This window comes from Colius striatus, chromosome 4 (genome assembly GCF_028858725.1).
Source record: "Colius striatus isolate bColStr4 chromosome 4, bColStr4.1.hap1, whole genome shotgun sequence".
Classification (NCBI taxonomy): domain Eukaryota; kingdom Metazoa; phylum Chordata; class Aves; order Coliiformes; family Coliidae; genus Colius; species Colius striatus.
In genome coordinates, this window is record NC_084762.1 from 41,729,762 (window position 1) to 41,755,080 (window position 25,319).

General features: G+C 36.2%; 1 protein-coding gene across 5 annotated transcripts in view; it reads right to left on the reverse strand.

The window, feature by feature from the left end:
- Positions 1 to 2,641: 2,641 nt before the first annotated feature.
- The window catches only part of CEP192 (centrosomal protein 192), a 66,895-nt gene continuing 44,217 nt past the window's right edge, over positions 2,642 to 25,319 (reverse strand). For 3 of the 5 annotated variants that reach the window (XM_061995991.1, XM_061995992.1, XM_061995990.1), the window contains exons 31-44: positions 25,177 to 25,289; positions 23,230 to 23,339; positions 20,149 to 20,290; positions 18,266 to 18,438; positions 17,795 to 17,918; positions 15,513 to 15,618; positions 13,912 to 14,119; positions 13,140 to 13,219; positions 12,172 to 12,267; positions 10,583 to 10,702; positions 6,937 to 7,058; positions 5,904 to 6,027; positions 5,381 to 5,439; positions 2,642 to 3,043 (exon numbers count right to left, since the gene is read on the reverse strand). In XM_061995991.1, coding sequence (XP_061851975.1) covers positions 2,905 to 3,043; positions 5,381 to 5,439; positions 5,904 to 6,027; positions 6,937 to 7,058; positions 10,583 to 10,702; positions 12,172 to 12,267; positions 13,140 to 13,219; positions 13,912 to 14,119; positions 15,513 to 15,618; positions 17,795 to 17,918; positions 18,266 to 18,438; positions 20,149 to 20,290; positions 23,230 to 23,339; positions 25,177 to 25,289 — 1,716 coding nt within the window. In that variant the 3' untranslated portion in view covers positions 2,642 to 2,904. Of the gene's footprint in view, positions 3,044 to 5,380; positions 5,440 to 5,903; positions 6,028 to 6,936; positions 7,059 to 10,582; positions 10,703 to 12,171; positions 12,268 to 13,139; positions 13,220 to 13,911; positions 14,120 to 14,862; positions 14,940 to 15,512; positions 15,619 to 17,794; positions 17,919 to 18,265; positions 18,439 to 20,148; positions 20,291 to 23,229; positions 23,340 to 25,176; positions 25,290 to 25,319 lie in introns of those variants that run through there. The other 2 variants (XM_061995993.1, XM_061995994.1) reach the window with 2 other exon arrangements.

Genomic DNA, 25,319 nt, shown 5'->3' on the forward strand with positions numbered 1-25,319 from the left:
GGTGGAGGGGACAGGGAAGTCACACTTTCTTTTTCAGAAATGAAGTCATTGTTACTACAAGTGAATCAAGCAAAATGGGCTGCAGATACCAAAATATTTAGTGAGGATAGATCATTTGCTCATACTCTTTTTTCAGTACATGTTTCACCCATATATATATTTATATACACACACAAGCACAGTTCAGCAGACTATCTGCAATAGTACATTCTGCTCCCTCTTCCTCTCTTACTACCTATCTTGGTGGCAACACAGGATAGAATGCATAACCATTCCTCATAGTTCTCATCTCAAGAATTCAAGAAAAGCCCAGGATATAATAGTGAACTGAGTCCCAGGCAGCAGGTCTACCACAGGAACAGCATGCAAAGACAACGTTAAATTCAGACAAACTACACAATAATAAAAAATTGGAGTTTCTTGCTGCTATTCAAAGGCACTCTTCACCAAAACCCACTACACTTAGGAGGAAAGCCTGTGACAATACTGACAAGCTGTTTCAAGTCCTAGGCATAGATAGAAACAAGGTTTGTCTTACTAATACAGAAGGAACAGAGGCTGGTCCAGCATCGAAGTCAACTAGATTTATTTCTACAAGACTAAGTTTAGAGATAATCTGGAATAAATTTAAAATCATAATCAACCTTCGACAAAAATTTCAGATGCATTTTAAGAGTTATTTTACCATCATGAAAAACAGTGTTATGAAGAATCTTACCACAGGATGTACTTCCCTTGATGAAACAATTATTAAAAACATCACAATAAACAGTAAAAGGTACAAAAATCACATCGCTCTATTAACAGATAGGGATCCTTCCCCCTCAGTTATCAGGTTTTGTTATTAACAGATAGTCATCTAAAGAAAGTTTCTACTGAGAAATCAAGGCCCTTGTGAAAAAGGCAAAGGTTAATCAGTCCCTCCAGAAACTGATTCAGAAAAGACTACCATCAAGTTGAGGGCATAAATCTAAACAGCAGAGTTCATAAAAATGTCAGGTTTAAATGAAGGGTGAAGAACAACTGCTGGAGTAGCAAACCTTTCACAAACACAACCAGGAAAAACAAACCACAAGCCTTCAATAAATAAGACTTTAGCTACACAAACTCATAACATGAAAACACCAAAAGAGAACCTGTAGAACCAATGGAGCTGATGACCTGAAGTCCATACTGACTGCGTCTCACACTGATGATTCTAGACTAGCAAGAGGTCAGGATAACTTTAGAATAGAAGGCAGCTGGAAGATATTCAACTAGGAAATGCAAAGGCTTTGAAAATAGTAACAATGAGCTTGGTATTTTTTCCAGCTCTGGAAGAGACTTCTGATTGTGCTTATAAAACTGAACCAACATAGGCTTTTGGACACTAAGGACCTTCTCAAAGCCCCTCCATTCCAGTTCTGAAATCAGGATAAGTATATATGCATCACATCAACCAGGGAAACGTGTAAGCAACATGTATCAGAAACAGGGCAAGAGGAACATGGTCACACTACCTAGCAGACAGGAGCTTACATGTTGATAGATAAATAAGAAGGTGTCAAGTCTTCTGATGTCTAGTTTAATTTCTTTTAGTAAGTCTTCCTTTCCTGGTTTCCAGACTGCTGAGAGTGAGGTTTTATGAAGAAATAGCAGCTTTAGTATACTTTAACATAAAACTTTTGGTGTGTATCAAAGGCAATGCACCAGGTACTTAAGGTTTTTCCTCTCAGTTTTTCTAATTTTCTTTGTTTGAAAATGCTCTAAAACAAACTCATAATAAAAGGAATTTCACTTACACTTCTATAAACCTGAAGAAAGGAATAATGTACATAAGATATGACCAAACTATGCTATCAAAAAGCTCCATTTTGAGCTTAAGGAAACTTCAGACATACAGCTCTGTGCTACAGAAATAGAATAGTAGAGTGAAAGGATACAAAGGACACAGTAACAATGAGTAAATCAGTCAAGCACACAAAAAATAACTTTAACAAAAGAGCACACAGTGAACTTCTAGAGTTCACTGTCATAAGAAGTTGTGGAAACAAAGTGTCAAAAGAGTTCAAAAAGAAGAATAGGTAAATTCAGAAGCAGATAAATGTAAAAAAATAGGATGGATGGGAATTTACCTCCCATCCCTAATCCAATGACTGGAGATGTTAAGGCAATGCGATCAAAATGAAACGAAGGTAGCAGACAGGCTTAGGTCATCTCTCAAAGCAACAATTTTTCAGCACTGTTAGAGACAGAACACTGGATCATATGAATCATTCCGTAGGGCTGAACACAGTACTGCTCATGTTTAATTTACAGAGTTGTTAACTTACTCTGAAATTAGTAGCTTTAATACTAAGGTTGACTTTCCACTGAACTGTAGAAAAAGTTAGGAGCTGATGATCAGATTACCAATCTGATCCCAGCTTTACTAGATGGAGACGTGATATTAACAGGTCAGCTTTTGCACTGCAATCCTTCCCCTGCTCCCATCCCAAAAACCAGAATTGCCTAAGAGCAAGCAGCTTGATCTCTTACCTACAGTAAGGAATTCTCTAACCAAAGACAGAAATCAGGTAGAGTCAACTGTCAACACATAGATTTTATTTAAAATGTATTTACAATACTTAAAATATATCAGTAACTAGCTATCCCTGATAAATGCAAAAATAGAAAAATTCCATTTCAATAAAAGTGCAGAAACATAAATTAGAACACGATAACTTTAAAACATACAATGTTACTTCTCAGTGTTTTTACTATGAAAACAGATTTGTACAACAAGCACCGTAATTCATCTTACAGAAAACTTTCCATCAACGCAGCATCAGAGGGCAAAAGAAGCAGGACATTAATATGGAAATCTTCAAATATTTTCAATGGCATAAACTGTTATAAGCTATTATAAACAGTCATTAAACTGTTCTATTTTTTTGCAATAGCTTTACCACACAGTCGAACATTAACAGGGCCATATTTGGTTGTTGTCACAACAAAGAGACCTTCAAATTTTCCTTCAGCCTTTGGCTTGAACTGGACTGGCACGTTGATGTAATGATGGGACCTGTAAAAAGGCAATTACATGCATATTCATTGTTAATAACTGTTAAATCCTAACAGGGAGGCAAATTCTTCCCTAGCATTGATTTTTAGTGTTTTAATATTTTGTTTATACCTTTTCACATTCTTTTTATCTATGCTAATCCAACCTATCACACTCAGTCTATGTGCTTGCTCTTCTCCATTTGGAAACTGCACTACTGGTCCTACATGAGCCTGCACTTGCAATACTAGCAAAATGACATCTCTGTGGCTAAAAAATAATATACATACTTCAAGATATTTGGTGAAGATCTTTAAAACAGTTTTTGCTGCAAGATAATATATTTGGATAAAGCCCATCACTACTTTCAATTGTGGTAAAGGAACCAGCAGTACTAAGTATTGGTACTTATGGTGACATAACCAATTGAACAAAAACTACCAAGCTACTATACCAACTTCTGAAGGTCAAGCTCTTGATATTAAATACAAAATTTCAATTCCATTTACCCTTTTGATTGACTTGATTATAGAGGATTGCCTTCCAATTTGGCCCTCAAAATGAAAAGTATGCAACAGACCATATTTATTAAATGACACAGTATAGGTAGGTGCTATTTTCTATTTTTATACTCTTATTTACAGACTAATATTCCAAGTTCCTGCAAACAGTTTTCTTACCCAATTACTTTTGAACATTAAGTTAACCTGGTTAAGACAGGAACAATTAACATGGGCTTTCTTGAAATCCTGCTCGATGATATTCTCAAATAAAAGCCATTTAATTTTTTAGCACCTGGATAAACATGTTTATCCTATCATACTCAGTCTGTGTGCTTGGATATGTTTATCCAAGTAAACTAATTCTTCTGTGCTTTATGCTTTTAAGTGGGAGAGCTTCTTCAGAGAGTTATGTTGACTTCCGATAAATGGATTTTTAAGAAGCTAGGAAAGGCCAACATTTACAACTGAAAAAACCTCAGTCAAAGTTACTAGAAAAGCAGGTTGCAAAATGTTATTAGAAGATGTCATATATTCAGTTAGATAACCCTTAGAAATGGTAGACTGAATTTTAAACTGAAGTCTACTCTAGATAAAAGCAATAAAAGTTTATCACTTCTCACAGAAAATATACCAAATGGTTTTTACAGCTTTCCTCAAAAATAGTTTTGAATTATGTGTCTTACAGTGAAGTTACTCATCTTTTTTCCAAGGACAATCAAGTCACCCTGTTCTTTGTCTGCAGCTGTACAGCCTCTGACAGATCTAGCTAATTGTCTGTCTTTGGATAGATTTTATCTTGGTCACTGCCTCCAAAAACCCTTCTGTGCCATGTGATGTAACATTTAATAAAGAGAGGCTTGTTAAACACTAGAACACATGTCTAAGTGGAGTAGTAACACTTTGCACTGAAAAGTGGCTTTAAGAATATCCTGAATAGCTGTGGCCAATGTGATCACAGCCCTGTCTTTTTAAGAAGTGCTAAGTAACAGTGGCAGATGGAAAGCTTGATTGAGAGACAAGAGTATTTTGTTCCATTTATGATTTTGCTCACAATTTCTGTTCAGTATATCCTTAGTGTCCCTGTTGTTAAAATGGAGACCTGTTTAAACACTGAGAAAGCATGCTGTATGACTTCTAATGAAACGGTGCCATTTCTGTCTTCTTGACAACACCGCTGTTACAGTTGAGCACGTGAGATGCTATCTATGCTTCTTGAAGAGAAGACTAACAGTACTATCATCAAATACTTGTTGTACTGAACTCCAAAGATGACTGGGTTTTCTTCAGGGATTATTATCACCAACTTGAACATTCCTTTTTCGTGAGTAATATGCTGAAATATTTGGTATGACCAGGCAATTCCACTGGCTGCTCAAACCTTGCATTTGCAGAGAATCTTTGATGTACCTCTGCAAGTTTATCAAATTAGAAGCATGATGAAAGCAATTTGCTTGGTCTGTTGTGCAGAAAGTAAAAATGGAAGGAACAACTTGATTGTGCACAGCATGCCAAATGGTTAAATGAAGCATTAGGCTTAGCATTAAAAGCAGCAGCACTGTTAGAAACAATTTGCAGGAAAGAAACTGGCAGATTCAGAAATAACTGTGTGGGCTCATTCTGCTTTTAACCAAGATTACAGAGTGCAGTTTATTGCCAACCCACAAAACAACACACCAAAAAAACCCACACACACCCCAAAAAGCCATAAACCAAAACACCTTAACTAGACAACCAGAGTAATGGATATTTACATCTATGTTTTAACACTCTACATATTGAGAATGTATTTATCTTATCAAATTACTTGCTCAGTTTTTTTGTTAGGAGAGAATGTTAGAGCACATGCATTACTCACCTTAGAGAGTATGTTGAGTGCTTGATGTAGAAAGGCTCTCTGGGACTTAAAAATTTCAGCTGCAATTTAATACAAAATGCTTAAAAGTGCACTATATCTAAGCCTAGCAAATTCAAGTTATGACATGCTTAAGATAAATCAGGTGACCTACAAATGGAGCTTCACACAGACTCAGGGTTTAAAAAGAAACCATAGTCACGTTTGTGCATAGTGAAAAAAATTCACATCTCAATTTTAATGATTTTTTAAAAAAAAATACAGGATAACAACAAATGCCTGTAAAGTATAAGCTAGAATTTTTTCAGTTGCAAATACATTACAAATACACTCAGAGATTCAGTCAGACAAAGGAAGATAAAAAATTACAGGAAAACAAGATTCTTCAATATAATACTGACTTTTGAAACTAATGAACTAAGACTTGTACTACTGCAATCTTTTGTCAAGAGATTAAAAAAAACAGTGCAGTTGAGTTGTTGGAAGGACTTAAGAAAATCTATTTAAAATAGTCTGTAAAACTTACCACATGTGTTGTAAAAGAATTATTCCGCAAGTTGACTTTTAACGTGCACGACTCCCCAACTCTGGTTGTGGGAAAAGTGTACAGGTCTTGTGGTGCATATACCCCTCGAAATATCTCATTTTGTCTGTTTTGAGAAAAGGATTTAAGATATCAAGACCTGCTGCTTACATAGTCTGAATATATTGATTACATACTTCAAGATAATAGGTGTGTTTTCTGAGACTAAATTAGGAAAAACTGAAAGATCCTGAGGGCATCAACTCTCTCTCACATTAAGTTTTATAGGTAAAGCATTTTAGCCAGGAAGAATAATGGAAAGCATCACTATGGCATAAACATATGTACCTTTATTCTTTATTTATAAAGAATAATCTCAACTTTTCCCTCATATGCTTAACTAGTGAACTAGACTCTTCTCGTGGATGCCATGTTTAACCAAATCATTTTACTCCTGTCTTAATCACATCATCGCATAGCAGAAGTAGAAATAATTTAAGACTGAAGAACAGCAAAGTTCAAAGGGAAGTATACCAAAAGTATACCCAAGATTCTACTGCTGATATCATTTCATTTACAATAGTAAATGAACTAGTACCAGAATACTGGTAACAGATACCAGTTCATTTACAATGGCAGATCATGGTTAGGCAACTTAGAAACTCAACTAAAAAAGAAAAAGCAGGAGAGACTGAACAATACAAAGACATTAAGAGGTTTCCCAAGTCTGTTTTATTTAGTTGTTTACAAAGAATCATAGGATAATTCACGTCAGAAGAGACTCAGGAGGATTCTAGTTCAACCTCCTGCTCCAATCAGGGTCAGCTGCGATGTCAGGCTAGGCTGCTTAAGGCTGTGTCCAGTCAGATCCCAAAAACCTTCAAGGACAGAGATGGCACAGCCTCTCTATGGAGCCTGTTCCACCACATAGCTGTCCTAATGGTAAAAAGTGTTTAGATTGAGGTGTTGGGTTCCCCTCCCACTCCTGCCTTTTAACCAGTTGTTGACTCTGATCTCAAGTTCTATCCATACATACCCTGCTTGAACTGTAGGTGCTTCAGAATAAAGGTCCATTTCTGGTATAACTGGAAGCTCAGTTTTTGCGAGAACACTTGCAAAAGCTTTCACAATTGAACTTCCATTCTCTGTTTTAGCACCCTATTGGCAAAAATAGAGAAGCCTTTAAACTTTGCATTCCGAAGTATCAAGTATTCAAGTATGTAAGTAATTTCCCATACCAAATCTAAGATTTTTATTTAAAGCATATTCTTTCAGAAACACTAGTGTCTGGATCAGGGACAGAAACAATGACTTACGAAGAATACTTCAGTAGGCTTCTATGTCTTATGGATACTTTACTTCTTACAAGCCAGTTCACAACAAGCTAGCAGTACAGGCAGAAGCTTGAAAAGGCTGCTAGCAATAAAGATTTTACAAAAAGCCAAAACAAAAAACAATTCCTCTGCAGATATTCTGAACATCTATCTCAAGAACAGAAAAGCTGGCTAAACAGCTCTTCAGAAAGAAGGCAAAAGTCATTGCTATAGTTTGAATTCTCCGAACAGCAAAAAGCTTTGTAATAATTTTGTATTATGATCAATAACACAAAATTCCTTTTCAAAGAAAGGTCTCTACAGAAAGGCAGCATGTGATAATGCATTACACTGTAATTATTACATTCATAAGTTAGGCCAAAACATTTATCACTGGCAGGACCTCCCTTTCAAGGAGACCACATCACCCTGGGGGAATACTTTGCCAAACAGCCAATTTCAAATTCTGCACTAACATATCCAGCCAGATATTGTTTGGAGTCCTTTGGCTCACAAAGTCAAAGAACTGAAAGCATCTCCTATGCTTATGGTCATACAACACTACCTCAATTTTTGAAACAGTGATGACGTTTCAGACAAGTAGTTGACTCCCTTAAGGAAGATTAAAAAAAATATATTTAACCAATAGAGCTGCTAAGACAAACTTGTCTTCTAGGCATTCATTTTTTAATGTTGAAAGAGCAGCTAATCAGTCTGTCAGAAATAGTAGCAGCCAGGAAAAAAAAAAAAATCTTAATTTTAAAGACTATTTTTCAGTTGCAAATAACCCAAGAACCTGAGTAGAATGTGTCTTGTTTCAAGAGCTTTTAATTTTCCATGCAGTGAAAAGTTACAGGTGTCATACCTGAGTTATCAACCAATAAAGCAAGTTTACCGCATGAGAATGCGACACATTATGGAAAATGACGAGAAGTTTCCCTGGTCTTTCTAAGGGCATCTGGATGCCATCATGTTTGCCCACAGAGATCTAAAAGATGTTTCCTTCTCCCCCTTCTGGGACACCCTAGGAAGATAAAACTTTGTACTGCTGACAACACCACAAGTATACTGCTAACTAAGAGTCACAGTTTGATTTTTAAGAATTTCAGCTCAGTTTGTTGCAAAATGAAACAAAAACGTTACTTAGCTAAACAGCTAAAGTAAATCATGTAAACAAAAAGTGGTATGCACCATATTTGTCATATCTTCAGACAACAGCAGGGATTCTTCATACTGTCCTCAACTTTCCACATGCTAAAGAGCAATCAGTACTCAAGTGTTGCCTCAGCCTTCCAGCAGCTTCTTCCTAGTTCCCCATTTCACATAGAGAAGGACTAAAAATCAGGTCATGCTACCAACAAAAAACCAAATTATTCATGCACAATTATAATATTGATTGTCAGCTCAGTGATCTCAGAATGATACCCAACCACAGCCTAATGAATGTTTCTCAGGAAAAGGAAGAGCCAAGTTTGATTTGCCAGCATTGTGAAGGTAGGGCTGCAGAGCACATAGAGAATCCCTCTCCTTTGTCTCCAAGATCAGTTTTGGAGACACCATCTTCTGAGCTCTTGACTACTGTTTCCAGCAGTGGGAACTGCCAATGCATGCAAAGCACAAGTCACAGTTCATTTATTTTTCAGGAAAAAAATGTAATTGTTAAGTGCCACCCATTTTTCCTAACTTTACCTTGTTCTTTTAGTTCTTTCTCAAGCTCTTCCAAATTTTTCATTTCTTTTGAAGAGGTGCTATGAATAAATACCATTTGGTCACTCTGAATGACAGTCAGTCAGTCTCTCACTTTATTCTATCAAAAGTCACATTAACCAGAGGTATACCCCTATGCCTCAGCAAACTCAGCAGGACACAAGCCCTTTTCAAAGTTGTAATAACAGTCTAAACTCATAACTTATTGTGTTCAGGGATGAAAACTGACTTGTCTTTTGACTAAAAGTAGATCTGATTAAAAGCTGCAACAATCTAAGTAAAGGTTCTGTGTTGACCAAACAGATACACAGTTCCTTATCTGGCTCATAAACAAAGCACTTCAATTTTTTTTCAAAATTATCATTACACATCAAGTATTTTCTACATTTTTTCCCCATATCCACAAAGATATTAGAAAGATCTAATTATTAACAGCTTTGAAAAAAAAAATCAAGATAAACAAATCTGACACAGTAGTTCAAAAACACTAATATCAAATTGTGCTGCTCAAAGATTCATACAACTCTGACATCTAGTCACATTTTAAGAGAATTCTTCAAAACTCTAGATTTCTGATAAAGAATTAATCCTTCAGTTTCAACTAGCTTTAAACAGACAAATGACATACATGTTATGCTCATTTTAAGACAAATTATGTTCAAAGAATTAGGTGAAAGCTGAACAAAAAACCCTCCCAAACTAAATATTATACAAGTCTCATTCTTCATGCCATAATTAGAAGCCATTTAACACATATTGCCTTAAGTCTATTCTCAACACAATCAACTGCTGGGAAAAACAAGGACTCTACAAAACAAAAGGTAAGGTAAGTAAAGTTCCTACTAGTGAAATAGGCTTAATACTCCAAATCTTTATCTGGGCTTCTCAGAAAAATCAAGCCAAACTCCCTGGAAAGGACAGTAAAGCATACACAGCAATCATACACCACTGAACGTAAAAAGCTCTTCATGTTAAGCTCATTTAACTAATCATCAGAATTAATTCATCCTAATAATAACAGATCCACTGTTGTACATAGACTCCTCTTATGTGGATGGTAAGGTAGGGATTAAAAGGAAGATAATGGGCAAGAGCACAGAAAATGAGTTCAAACTCAAACTCCTACTTCTAAGCCTCACTGTAAAGTTGGAACTTAAGAACACTAGTAGAGAAAAGGAAAATTCAAATCCAATCACTCCCATATAAAAACGTTAAAAATCATCCCCACCTACACTGTTATCCTGATAAAACACTCAGATTCTCAGAGACATATCCATATCTCCAAAATGGATATCTGAAAATTCCAATATTGCATTAAGTTACCTATTAAAGCAAAGGTCATTTACTTTATTATATATTTATAAAAATAAAACCAATCCAAATGAATCTGCATCTACAGAAACAATTCCCACAAAAGGTGAGTTTATCTCTTCATTTTCTAAGTAAAATAAAATTTTATGTCTTAAATGACAAAAGATAATACATTATCACATAAGCAAGATGAAAAGGATATTTTTGGAATGTAAGAAAAACAGTATAGTCCAATAAAAATACCAGCAGGTTTTTTTTCAGGATATCATAGTGCCCATGAGTAAGAGCATTCTATAGTAAAACGAAGAGGTTATCAAAAATTTGTGCTAAAGACAGCATTTATATACTTACTGCTCCAGAAAGCTGAAATCTTAATTTGTGTTTGCAACTAGGTTTTTCAACTGGGTGGCACTCAAGGTCCCAGAACTGGGAATAATCCCCTTGATCTCTAGGTAAAAAGGTTATGGCAACCTACCAAAACATGAGAAAAAATTTGCAGCAGCTTAGTAAAATAATTCATACACCTTCACTATTTTACCTACACAAAGTTATAGTTAAGCCAGCACAAAATTTGCACACCAGGGAACACACATTCCAAACACAGGTGATTGATCTTACAAAAAACAAACACCGCTCATTCTCCTTTGCCCACAAGAAATAAAGTTATGATGAAATAGGTTGTGCAAGTAATCCCCAATAAATTTGAGTTCAGTTCACCCGATTTAACCAATGTCAGCAAGTGCTTGCACAATTATTTCTATTAGTAAAATGAGGGAGAAACCAGGAGGGGAAATATGTACAGCTGAAAGACAGTACTACCTTCCATCATCTGTCAGCTAAGCTGTGAACAACTGTACTTCTCCAGCTCCAAGTCTGTAAGCACACTGCACTACAATTAAATTTGAAGTAACTTGCAAACTATGCATTTGATCATCTTTAAAGGCTCACCCATGTAACAAAAGTTTGCCTCCATACAATGCTGTACCAGGTTAACTCAAGAGTAAACTTGCATTGTTTTCAGAATTGAGGTTGGAGGAAGAAAGAGAAGTCGAACAGTAGATTAGAACAGATCACTACAACTATTATCAAATATTATCACACTCACTGCAAAAAAAACCACAGTAAATTATGATAGAAACATACCTTATCAGCTCCAGTCAACAGCCTGACATGCCAATAACGTAAACATAATTCAAACAGGTCTGAATTACGATGGCTAAGGCAAAGAATTGCTTAAATTCATATAATTATGTCATAATTATTAGTTATTTCATAATATTGGAAAATAACTGGACAGAAGTTTTTTATGTCTTGTAAATAGATTACAGGTTGTATCATCATAGAAATAATATAGCTAAGGAACAGTATAATAATTGATGAAGATGAATCAAGAATTGAAGTAGCATTGAGAAAATGAGGGACAAAAGCCCCACAGAAACCCATTCAGTATGTCCTGGGATGTGCTTTATAACTGTGATTATGAAACCCTCTACTGGTCAGGAAATAAAACTGTAAGTCAAATTAAATCGACTTCATGAATAGACAACTGCTCTTGAACAAGTATGACAAGATCACTTTTAAGGAAGCAAAACTGGTTCTCACAGCAGTTTCATTTTCAATTTTCTTATGGACACTTGCAAAACTTTAAAAAATAATATTCTGTTCTAGAATAATTTGTATAAAAACAACACGATGTCAAACTATGGATTGCACAAATTCTTACAGTCAAACTGACTGACTTTTTAACTGCTGTGGTAAGTAGATACTGACTACCTGATACACCTCAGAACTCAGAAATGTTGGAACTGTTATCCTTAATCAGATAAAATATTATCAGCTTTAAAAAGTCAACTGTTATTTCAGAGAATTTCCCATACAATATCCTACTTCACAATAGAGATACACTAATATGCTTAAAACATTTACAAACACCAGTTTACCTTATCTTCTCTGTGAGCTTCAAGAGTACCAGAAACACGGGAACACATGAAAGCAGAGTAAGTAACCCTACAAACGTCACCAGTTTCATCCACATCCTGCAAATAAAGTCATGAGTCAGATTCAGAAGAGAAAGGAAAAAATAATTCCAAAACCACACAACACACACAGATATACAACACACCCTTGCAAAGGACTGAACAAAATACACCCAAGTCAAGCTTCTTTCAAGTAAAGAAATAATAGTCATGCCCTAAAGGCAAATGAATAAAGACTAAAACTACTACAATATCTATGCAGTCACCACAACTACTGATTCTCAGTTTAGAGGTGGTGCACTGGCTGGAACATGGCATACTCTGTCTCCTGGGTTACAGCTAAGAGTGCTACATAACTATTTTTCATCATTTCACAACAACAACCCATAATAATTTTAGCATAAAATCAAAGCAACCATCAGAGCTTTTCAGACTATCAAAAAAATAGAGAAGGATTTACAAATATTGATGGTACAAGCGCCAGCAATCACACAGATGACAGCAACATAATTTTAATATCCTTGACCTAACAAATTACCTACAGAGATACCATGTGCAGTAGTAAGAGTCTCAAAATAAGGCAAGTCTAGCAATCTGGAGCCAAAATGGACACCTACATTTCACGTATGCTTGATTACTTAATGCAGTCTGGATGACAATACTGCATGAGCACAAGCATACTCTTTAAGCTACTAAGTGAAACAGAATATGCCTCAGAGCACTGATAAATTCAGAGTCAGGGAGCACATTAGAGATGAGAAAGAGGAGTAAAGCTTTTCCCTGATATGGATGGAAACAAAAAGAAACTCTGCAACTGACTTCATGTTCACATATGTGTTCTTGAGAGGATGGAAGGAGAAAGAGAAGGCAGTGGGAAGACAGAAGTTAAAAAAGAGATTTGCATAAAACCACCAACGCAAGCAATCACTCACTTTAACATAGGGTGGTGCAAAAGATGACAAACACCACTTCACATTTTCATCCCCTTTATTCTCCATTTCCAGGTAACTCTCTAGAGGAGAAATATCGTATATTAAGTGTCTTAGCTCAAGTATCTTTAGTGCAACATAAGTGAATCATTTAAAAACACATTAGGTGGAAAAGTGAACTAAGCATTACCCAAAAAATCTGGTATTTAGATAACAATGACAGTTTCATAGAGTAACGTGGAGAATTTTTAGCATTACTGGAATTAAAAGTACAGGCTGAGCATTTGAGACTCCATTATCAATAGTGTCCTCCTTGATCACTAAGTACAAGACAAGGACAGCTAGACTCATAGCTGACATTCCTATGGTCTTAAGGAAGAACAGTTCTTTCTATGCTATATACAGATAGGTTTCTCTCACATCTTAGGGAAACATGCACAGATGAGAATGAGCCTACTGCAGAAGTACAATGACCCAAAAGAACTTTAATAAAATACAGTAACTTCATAGTGCCCTCTCTGCCTGGGCACAGTATGGTTGCATTAATCACAGTTGCTTAAAAAACTGGTAACTTAACTTGAAATCCTGAAAATAATTTCATCAGAAGTAACGCTTTAAACTGAAGTCAGAAAAGGGGAACTAGTCAATTACAGTAATCAGACTAAAAGAACAAAACCCAAGTCAAGGCATTCAAGTTCCCAAACACACAATACCGTAAACAAAAACTGAACACAAGATACTACAGATGCTGCATTTACTAAGCAAGTAGCATTACCTGAACTTTGGCCAGGTCTTGTTTTAGGAAAAACAATGTTTGTCTTCTTTATTTCCATTTTTGTTAGAGGGAGCACTAAATGAGGCTTTGCCACATGAACAGCAGCAGTACCTTCAGAGTGTCGAGTAAATATACCACGTTTTCTAGATGGAAAGTCTGCTCCAGACACTTTCTGTGCAATCACCTCTTGAATCTGCACTTTAATAAACTTTTGCACAATTTGGAGAAAAAGAAAGATTTAAATAGTACACATTGGTATATTAACAAGTCAAACCATTTAGTTCTATTTTCTAGAGCTGTAAGAGCTCGTGTTGTTCAGCTTTACATTCCCATAGAGAACAAGTCTCATATGTTAAACCACCGGGTCTTCTTTAAACTTTGTGAGCTGAAGCTAAAGATTTTAGGACAAGTTTAGTTTAGGAAAACAAGAAAATTTACTGAAAATTTGTTACCTAGATATTTTAATTCAATAGGAATAAGTAAACTACTTAATATTTGACACCTTCTAGGATATTCTTTGCTCACAGAGAAAGGGAATGGGGCTACCTCACACAGAACAAGGTTGGTGTTCACTTCTGCTATATAATATTAGTGCTTCTAAAAACTTCAGTTAATACTAGTTAAATCTCAGCACACTTTTTGTTTAATTGGATATCTAGCAAGAAATGGCAAAATCATCACCAGATCTCTTACAATTTGATTGGTTCTGCTACATTCTCTACTTTTATCCTAGCAGGTTTCTTTGCTCCAATCCTTTTCCCGCACTGTTGAACATAACATAGTTCAATGGCTGCACAGTCTCCATTTCATTCTCAACTCTTTAATAACTTCTTTATTTGGCAATTTTTTAAGGCAGTTTCCAATTCTACATTGTCCCTCACCTTCCTTCATCAAGAAGGAAAGTAGGTAGACATGTTGTTTTATCCTTTCAGTGTCTTCTATTTGTCTTTGCATGCACTGTAACCCAAAATATATACTGGGTGTTACTATTACAAAAAAAGTGTTTATTGAAGAGTCTTTCTGCCTTTCTGCTGATGAAAGAAAAAAAACATTGGTTTCATAAATTTTGTTTATATTACTTAATCAGGGAAAAAGTCTTAAATGCATGAAGAGCAAGAAGCTGTTCTAGACATTCTTTATCACACACTCATCATCCAGAAGCTTAAATTTACCTTAAGGGAGCTCAAAAGGAGCTATGGTGACCTGTTCAATATCCTCTTTTAATTTAACTTATTGTATAGACTACTGCTATATACAAATATGTACATATATATACATATATTCACACATTTATATATATTTAGCTTTTCTAGAAAGTGATGGATAAAGCTACGGTGGGTATACAGATACGATTTTGTTGGCAATTCAGTCTTAAGTGTTCACATCATAGTATTTCTTCAGAGATGAATGAACCAAAAATTTCAGTTTTCAAAACAGCATCTTTACTACATTTATTCTTTTCTTTTTTTCTTAAGAGAACTGTACAAACTTAAGAGAATAATGAAAGCTGACAGAACTTGCCTCACCCAAAAGGGTTTTTGCAAACTAGACCTTACTCAAAGTAAAATAAGCAGTTGCAAACTCTCAAGTAAGTCACACACCTTTTGTTCACTATCACAATGGACATAGATTAGGCCACTCCAAGGAATTAATGAAGGCTTTGTGGCAAGTGATGGATTAGGACTCACCAGAATTTGTGTACTACTCCTAATAAAAGAAAAGGGAAAAAAAAAAACCCATTAGCATTGTCCTCATATTAGAATGAGTATCTACAACAGATCTCATTAGTCTCCTCCCCAGAAGAGAATGCACTTTTAAGACAGCAAGAAAGCAAGTTAACCCTAGAGAGAGATAAATTTAAGGTACTCAGATATTCTATTGAACTTTAGTAATCAGGAGCTTACCACTGACATACTTCATAAAATCACAATTGATGGTTGTATAAGGGGTCATGGGGAAAGAGTAAATCACCTCTTGTTGATATACAGAACTAGTCAGGCCACATAAAGCCGACAACTACACATTTCAGAAAAATAAGCTTCAATACTAGTCAACAAAGAAAATTCACTGTTCAAACCAATACTGCACAAAGTACATTTCAAGAATCTTTTAAATCAACTCTAGTTTTACAGAAGCAATTTGCTTTCCTTCCTTCCACACAGAACTGACGTTGGAGAAAAGGAAAGCCTTTCAATGCTACCAGTACTTTCCACAGTTACTTAGAGTAGAGGACACTGAAGAGCCTGAATTCACTTGAAGCAGTTGTGGCATCACACCACAATTTGACCAGTGAGAACACAAATTCCGATTTACCATATTCTGTATTAGAGACACTTACATAAAAGTGGGGGAAAAATTAAATGATGAAGTATTTTTAAAATGAGTACAAAATTGCCAATGTAAGAGGTTGTTAGCATAGCACTTGGCATTTTAAAAGCTTAGGGTAGGACAGTCAGTTCCATAATCATTTTCATAATATGATAATCTTTACAAACTTCAAGTAACAGACATTAATGACCTTAAATTATTAAATTGGGGTTTCCTTAAAGAATTGTGGGGTTTTTTGGATTTCAGCAGTTTTCAGAATGTTTTCATTCACAGTTTTCTCTTCTGTACAAGCTGTGTGAGAATATGATTTACTAATTACACACACTACCTGTTATCACAAACCATTCCACTGTCTTTGTTCCTACCAGCATTTACTGCAAATATCTCAAAAATCAGTTTGCATGAGGTCACAAACCACATATCTCTTTGAACAATCACAATCGGTCTAAAGACACTACCTCTCAAGTACTTTCATTGCCATGGAAAGGAGCAGAGCTAGGGAAGAAATGCTTTCCAAAGGTGGCTCTTGCAGCCTTTGAAGATGCCAATAGTCCCTGCTCCAGAAGTGCAATTCTTTTCACAGCACTTAACACCTCCAACACTGAGGAACAGCAACATGCCAGAGGCTAGTTTCAGTTCACCTCCATGAGAAAATCTCTTGTAACGCTACCAAATTCAGTCACATTTAGCTCATTCCATGGAATGTAAGTTTTTCACATCATGATGAAAACAATGCGCGGTCTCCTTGCTCTAGTATTACACAGTCAGTCCTCAATCTTAGGGCCTTCTTTCACCATCACTGAGAAAGCAGCAGACCTTCTCCTTTCTTCGCCTAAATTAATTCAAGTGTTCTGTCTGCCACAGCCATCACAATGCACAGTATAAGAGATTCTAACTGGCTCCTGTCCTGACAGGATGACTGCTCTTGGCACTGCAGGGAGATAGTCATGGAAAGCAGAAAACCAGAGAAGTGCAGCTTGTTGTGCTGTCAGTTGTTCCCACATATCTGTTTCCTACTTACATGCCTCTGTTCTTGTTCCATTGGACACAACATGTGAGGTTTCAGCTCATTCTTTTCCAGTAAGCAGAACACATTTTAATATTATGCAGTAGAAGAAAATGGCTTGCAGAAGGCCTTTGATTCCTCTATTTAATGAATCATTCCATAGATAGCCCTGAGTCTGGGGTATAAGACACTCAAAATATCTTTACTTTCACAGCTACTGAAAAGGTGTTCACTGCTTTCTCTTTTTAAAACCATTGTTGTAGCCACTGATTGAATCTGCAATGAGTTGCAGATATCTTAGCCTCCCCAGAGAATCCTGTTTCCATTCTTCTCACTAGCTATGAAAGTTCCCTAGCAGTGCATCCAAGAACTTACATACATATGAATATGAAATTAAGTGCCTAAATTTATCATATCTTGCATAGTGATGCAGGATTGAAAAGTATCCATTTGGGCAAACATATATTCAGTTAAAGCAATTACTTACTAAACTCTTCCAAAATCTCATCACACTTCCTCACATAAAGGAACCTACGAAAAGAAACTTACTTTGGTTCAGTAACTCCACGTTGTGGGGTTATAGTAAGGTAATGAGTTGGCCATGAAAGCTCAAATGCCAACATTCTGTTAGAATTGTTGACAATTTGTACATGTCCAGTATCCGCTGTTCTGCCTGTAATATTAAAAAAATAGAAAAAACATGTACAAAATTTCACTGAAGTGCCCAAGATTCAGAGAAGCACCAATTACGATAAAGTATTTTCTGTCCTATTTTTATCTTCACCATGCTTTCAAGTCTTCATAGGTATGCAGTGCAAATCACATGCATACACACACAGAGCACACTACCACTGCCAATTTAAACAAAACTGTGTTCAAACCAAGTTTACTGTTAGATATAAAGCCACTGCAGTGAAATTGACCAAGCCACATCTACAAGCATAAAATCATTACAAACATAGTAGGCAGCACAGTTCTAATACCAGAGTGGTTATTTTATTAATTTCAAAAAATACTTACTAATAGAAGGAGATGTCAAAGTCAAACACTCAGGTTTAACAGTCCAAGTCTCTTCAGTGTCTGATTTATTCTGATCCAGATCATCAGTTCTTACAGGTAATGAAGGACCCTGAGGTCCTTTAACAGGAAGAATATCCAAAATTGCATTGACACGTTCAACCAAGTTACCAAATCTGAAAATAAGACTGCATTAAACCCAAGCAGTACTAACTGATAAGGAGTTACAACAATCTACACAAATATATTCCTTACACTATTCAAGTTAACCCATTTTAATCTCTCTTGGTAAGTAGGACTTGTATAGGATTTGGATATTTCTTTCCCTTTTCTGGGCTCCAAATGCTGTAGCAACTTGTCTAAATAAAACTGACTAGTAATTTCAAATGTCTCTGACAGTCTTCCAAAAGAAATTCTCCCAGTAACAGACCACTTCATTTGAGGGAGTGACATGGTAGGGGCAACTTCAGTACTGATAATTCTTTTGAGAGTGTAGTACAAAAGGCTGGCATCTGGGCTGGACAGGGAAAAGGCCACTAAGTCTTTGTAATATAGCTCTATGTCCATCCCAGACATCATATATTCATTACAAGGAATTCAGTGGTTATAGTCCTGTTAAGACTCCAAGAAGAAATGCAATTTGGAAAATGGAAAAAAAAAAAAAATCAGTTTCTTCAGAAGAATAGGAATTTTTAGAAAGTGTTAATGGTGTCAGCCAAGGGAACAGTTTAGAAGAGATTGTAACCAGTGGTGTTCCTCAGGGCTCAGTGCTGGGACCTGTTTTGTTTAACATCTTTATCAATGTAAGTTTGAGCATGACATGAAGCCAGGATGATGCAAAAATCGGCTTGAGGTTAGGAGGCTCTTCAGAGGGACCTGGACAGGCTGAAGCGATGGGCCAAGGCCAATTGTATGAGGTTCAACAAGGCCAAGTGCCAGGTCCTGTACTTGGGCCACAACAACCCCAGGAAACGCTACAGGCTTGGGACAGAGTGGCTGGAAAGCTGTCCTGCAGAAAATCACCTGGGAGTGTTGATTGAGAGCAGGCTGAACATGATCCAGCAGTGTGCCCAGGCGGCCAAGAAGGCCAATGGCATCCTGGCTTGTGTAAAAAGTGTAACCAGCAGGACTGAGGAGGTGATTGTCCCCTGTACTCAGTACTAGTGAGGCCGCACCTTGAATACTGTATTCAGTTCTTGGCCCCTCTCTACAAGAAGGGCACTGAGGTGCTGCAGCATGTCCAGAGACAGGCCACAAAGTTGATGAAGTCTAGAGAATAGGCCTTATGAGGAGTGGCTGAGGGAGCTGGGGATGTTTAGCCTCAAGAAGAGGAGGCTGAGAGGAGATACAATCACTCTCTACAACTACCTGAAAAGGAGTTTTAGTGAGGTAGGGGTTGATCTCTTCTCTCCAGTAACGAATGATAGAACACAAGGAAATGATTTTAAGTTGCACCAGGGGAGGTTTAGACAGGACATTAGGAAAAACTTTTTAACCAAGAGGATTATTAAGCATTGGAACAAGCTGCCCAGGGAGGTGGTGGAGTTACCATCTCTGGAGATATTTAAAACATGCATAGGGTGAGGTGCTGAGGGATATGGTTTAGTTAAGTGATGGACTTGGCAGTGTGAGGTTAGTGGTTGGACTCAATGATCTTACAGGTGTTTTCTAACCATAACGATTCTATGATAACAGTTTAAACAGATCATATACGGAAAAATAGCAAGAGCCACCTAGACATTCACTAGAGCCATATTCATTATGAAAGAGACAGCTCTTTCACTTGTAAAGCAAGTCAGTCTTCATCACTGACATTAAAAGCTTCCACAAAAGAAAATACACTTCAGTTTGGTGTTATTTGACAGTTAACTTTACAGTTATACTACCTGTCTGACTCCCAGTGACATCCAGGAGACTGCTGAAATCCATCCTGATCAGAAGTGGAATATCCAAACACATAAAGGATAATCTTTCGCATATTAGCGTAGAAAAGATAGATATCATTTTTCCCTCGTGGGATATCACATACTAAAAATGAGAGTAATACAGCAATTTTAGTAAGAATCTATAATACTCAGAAATTACACAACAGAGACTTAGGATATAGATATAGCTATTACTCTGTTGGCCATGATATCCTACATCATTCAAAAAAATTAAAAACTTGCAAGTTCACTTATCAGGCATAAATCAGTAACATATGAATCTAAATAAAATGTTAAGATAGGTAAGACATATTTTCCACCTTTATAAAAAAGGTATACACTGATCTGATTCTCTGCCATGTTAAAGTTAAGTTTTATTTTTACCCTGACAAATGAGGCAAATATATCCCCAAAGTTTCACAGAAAGAGATGCAACTTGAGAGAAGTTATTTTTCAATTACTCAGCCTATTGAATCTAACACTTCATTACTTAATTTATTATCCCTGAAAATATCCAAAAAGGCAGGAATGTAAGAGTATTACTTAAAAATAACAAAATGTTTCATCAAAATGTTTAATAATAAAAGTCAAAAGTTTTCTCCTCTGCTTTGACCTATTTTGTGTTATTAGACAGAATTAAAAAGTGAACCCTTCTCACAGGGGATACATTCTACCCAATCATTACTCCCTTTGCAGCACAGTAGACACTAGGGACAATGATCAATATTTGTAAACAGCTTCTACAACTCATCAACGAATAAGACAGAAGCATCTGTTGTAGAAGTGGTTTTAGTTAGAATTTTCATGCATTCAGAAGTTTGTTAACAAAGTTAAGCCTTGCAGAAGGCTAAGACAATGTGGGGACAATGTGGGTTTTGGAAAAAAAAAAATATTCTCTCATAAAAAAATTCAGTATAGAAGTATGTTCTTTCTTTCCCTCTCCCATACCCCAATTGAATTCCATTAAGTTTAGAAAATCCAGATTTTAAAATATCCCATGAAGATACTTAACTTTTATAGCCTTACTTTCACTAACTTAAAATATCAAAATGGATAGTTCATTATATCATTAAGATAATTTTTAATGCCAAGGCCGTAGTGTACACAATTCCAGACCCAAATTGCAGCATGCAAAGAGCATGATGATGCCATATTCACATTCACAGCAGGCAGAAACAATTTTATACAAAGGGGTTAGATACTTTAAAACATAGTGAAGTACATCATGTGATAAATAGAAACATATAAGAGGATCTTGCAAAAAATACTTAATCAGAATTCTTTCCTCTTCTTTAACAATGTATCTGCATGCAGATAAGATGCTAATATACATGGGAAACAATTCATTTTGATAATGCAAGTGCAGTCATCACAAAACATTTCAGACTACTTTAGAAGTTTTTAGAAGTCAAATAACAATAACCACTGTCTCTGTTCAGCTAGCAATTGAAGCACATTTTAGAAACTGGAAATACACTAGATCAGTATACAAAAGATGTTTCAGCAGTGTAGTAAACCACACAAGTGTTAGTGAGTAGCAGAATCCAGCAGTCTGAATGGAGGTAGTTCTGCCACCGGTGCAACCAGCAGCGATGCTGAGCCTGCGCTCTCCCCAATCACGTATACATGCACTCGCACAGACCAACCCAGACAGAAACACTCAGCACTGGCACACACACAGATGGCACCAACGGCCTCAATCCTGCTCCCCTCTCTAATCAGGATGAAGGATCATTACTGGGAATGTACAAACATACAACATGGATCCCTCCAGTTGCCAGCCCTGGACCACACCAGCAGTGCATCAGGGGAACAGATTGGTGAAAAACTGACATCATGCTATTTCAAACAGTGACCTTTGTATATAACTTCTTAATAGGGTTTTCAAATAGTTCTATGGATTAAGGTAATGGGGAATGGAGATCAAAATAGTCTAGGGATCCAACTTCACATTAAAGTACCTCCTTACAGCCAAGGCATTCTGTTCTTTGAGCTTTTTTTCAGCATCATCTCTTTAACTTTTCATTTAAAAGGCCAAAACATAGAAAAAGCATTTAGATATTGAAAAAAAAAAAAAATAACCAGCCACCTAAAAGACAGCATCTTCCAGGAGGAAAAAAAAGAACAAAAACAAACCAGATTTCCTTATTTTTGGTACTACTATCAGCTCCTGCAAAGTATTTGAGTAAATTAAACAACTATGATCAAACAGAGAAGAAGCTATATTTCATAAATTAAGGAAGTACACTCTTTCTTAAAGAGAGGTAGAAAAACATTAAGATGCAAGAGGAAGGCCATGGTTTTTACACAAAAAAGATTGAGGTACCGTTATCAAAACTCTAGTAATAAGGCAAGAAGAGATAATCAAGCATGTCTAGGCTCTAATACTGTCTTGAATAACTTCAGAGCACACTCAAGAACCCAAGTATCTTATCGTTCACCAGGATTTAACCACAACCAAGATGAATGATCAGCCATACTTACTTTTCCAAGTAACAAAAACATACAATCTATAGGGAAAGACTCAGACTACAACAGTTGTTCAGGTGTAGTAGCCTCGTAACAGTAAAATATTTTCATACATGACTAAAACTAGCTCAAGAAATAGAGTTAAACAGTAATCTTGTTCATTATACTTATGGACTAAACAGTTTGAGGGAGGATGGAGGCATGTTGGTAATATAAAGTTAGTTAATTGGGAAAGGAAATACATTTTCATGTCAGAAAAGTTGTCTGCCTCCCAGTTTTCCGATGTAAAATATACCTGTGTACAAGAAACTGAATCTTTCTCGATTACTGATAATAAGACAAACACTCTCCAAATAAACTGAGAATTTTTAATACTGTAACATTCAAAGACTAAGGTTTTGTTTTGCAAGGAGAAAAGTACAGTAAATTGTTTAAATAGCCATTGAATGAAACAAGTTCCATCCAAAGTGAGAATTTAGTTTCTGCATTTATCAAAAAAGAAATAGTCTAAAAGCACATTTTTTCTACCCAAATCAATTAATACGTTCTTATTTTAACAAGTCATAGGTCTACCTTCTGTCACAAGCTGCTCCCCTTGAAATTCTTCGTCAAATGCAACATTTCTCAATAAGCTATTTTTGGGGATAATCTTTTTTTCTGCCTCAGGTTTACACATCATAGCTCTGTTAAACAGATCAAGAAACAAGAGTCATTATATTACACAAGGTACTGGGAAACAAGAATTTGAAAAGATTAGCAAGAATCCAGCATAATTTTAGCTATCGTTTCTCAGATACACCAAGCTCAAATCTCGGAGCATTTATCTAAAAGTGCAATATTTTCACAATCTTATAATGGTTAATGAAATAACTGCTCTATTGCTGCACAGTAAAGGGAACCATCAAAGTAATGGCTACCACACAGAATCATAGAATGGTAGGGGTTGGAAGGGACCTCTAGAGATCATCTAGTCCAACAAACCTGTCAAAGCAGGTTCACCTAGATCAGGTCACACAAAAATGTGACCAGAAGGGTTTTGAAGACTTTCAGAGAAGGAGACTCCACAACCTCCCTGGACAGCCTGTGCCAGGGCTCCCTCACCCTCACAGTGAAATAGTTTTTTCTTATATTTAAGTGGAACTTTTGGTGTTCCAGCTTCATCCCATTACCCCTTGTTCTGTTGCTAGTTATTATAGAAAAAAGGGATGCCCCAACCTCCTGACACCCACCATTTAGATATTTGTAAATGTTAATAAGATCTCTCCTCAGTCTCCTCTTCTCCAGACTAAACAGCCCCAGTTCCCACAGCCTTTCCTACATGAAAGATGTTCCAGTCCCCTGATCATCTTGGTGGCCCTGCACTGGACTCTCTCCAGAAGTTCCCACCAACTAGACTATCATGTTTAAGAACCAAATGCTATGTCTATTGACTAATAAAATCTAAAATAAGTAATTTCACTCATGTACAAATGTCCAGAGTATGAATAAAAAATTTCCAATATTACTTATATAGGTGCATGAAGCTTCTTAATAGGTTTGCTATTATCATGGAAGTATTTCTGCCCCTTGAAAAAGGATTCAATGACAACAAGCATTGCCTTAGACAAAAGAGTTCATACAGAAATCAGCAACATGCATCTTTTAAGATAAGCCTTTTTTTTTTTTAAGGTCACAAACACAACTATTCCATATGTTTTTCATTCAAAGTCATACAGTTAAATTCAGCTATGCTTAATGCTTAATTTGGACAATAAGTTTGAGGCAATCACCTTTAAAAGCAACAGTGAAATACTGCCATTCTGAAATTTTGCACTCAATGACAACCGTCAGCACCCCAGTGCTCTACTTATTCTTAACATTTTATAGTATCAATGTAGACCATATACAGCACAAGTCAAAAGTGCCACTTAAGTCATTAAAAGTAGAGTATGTCATTTCTGTGCATTTGAGTTGCCCAAATTGAAACACAGACGAATAACCTCAGTGAGATATACTAACTAAATTTGTAGAATATATTATGAGCACAAAGTAGATGTTACTTCTCTTACATACATATCTGCTCAAACATTGACTTTGTCAATAGAATTCAGGAAACCAAGATGCCAATCTTGTTCAAAACTTCATACTACTGAATTTCAGTACTACTCCTTTCCATAAGCCTTTTCTTGACAAATTAAAGCTGCATCAGTATTGGAAAGCTGCAAAGATAAAACACAACTCTCTTCTGATGCAAAAGGGCAAATTTTTTCCCCAAATCCACCATACACCAAGGCAAGGATGGAAAAAGAAAATTAAACCTTTAACTAGGATTGCAGCTACAGCACATAAACAAAACCGTAAGTAAACAAACCAAACACCCACCAAAACAACTCACCAGATTTAAGACTTACTAGATCCCTCCATATCACATCAATATTTTTTGGTTCAGTTCTTACTATTTTCAGAAGCATACTAGCACACACCTCTAGTTTTAAGTTCTTGTTAAACATCTGTCTGTTACAATAGCAAAGGACATCTCACCTACGATACTGCTGCCTAGAAACTTCATCTCCACAAAAAAAACATACTGTCGACATCAAGGTGTTTGGTTTATGGAAGTCCTTTTCCATTGGAATCCATGTTATAGTAATCACCTGATGAAATAAACAGACAACACACTCAGA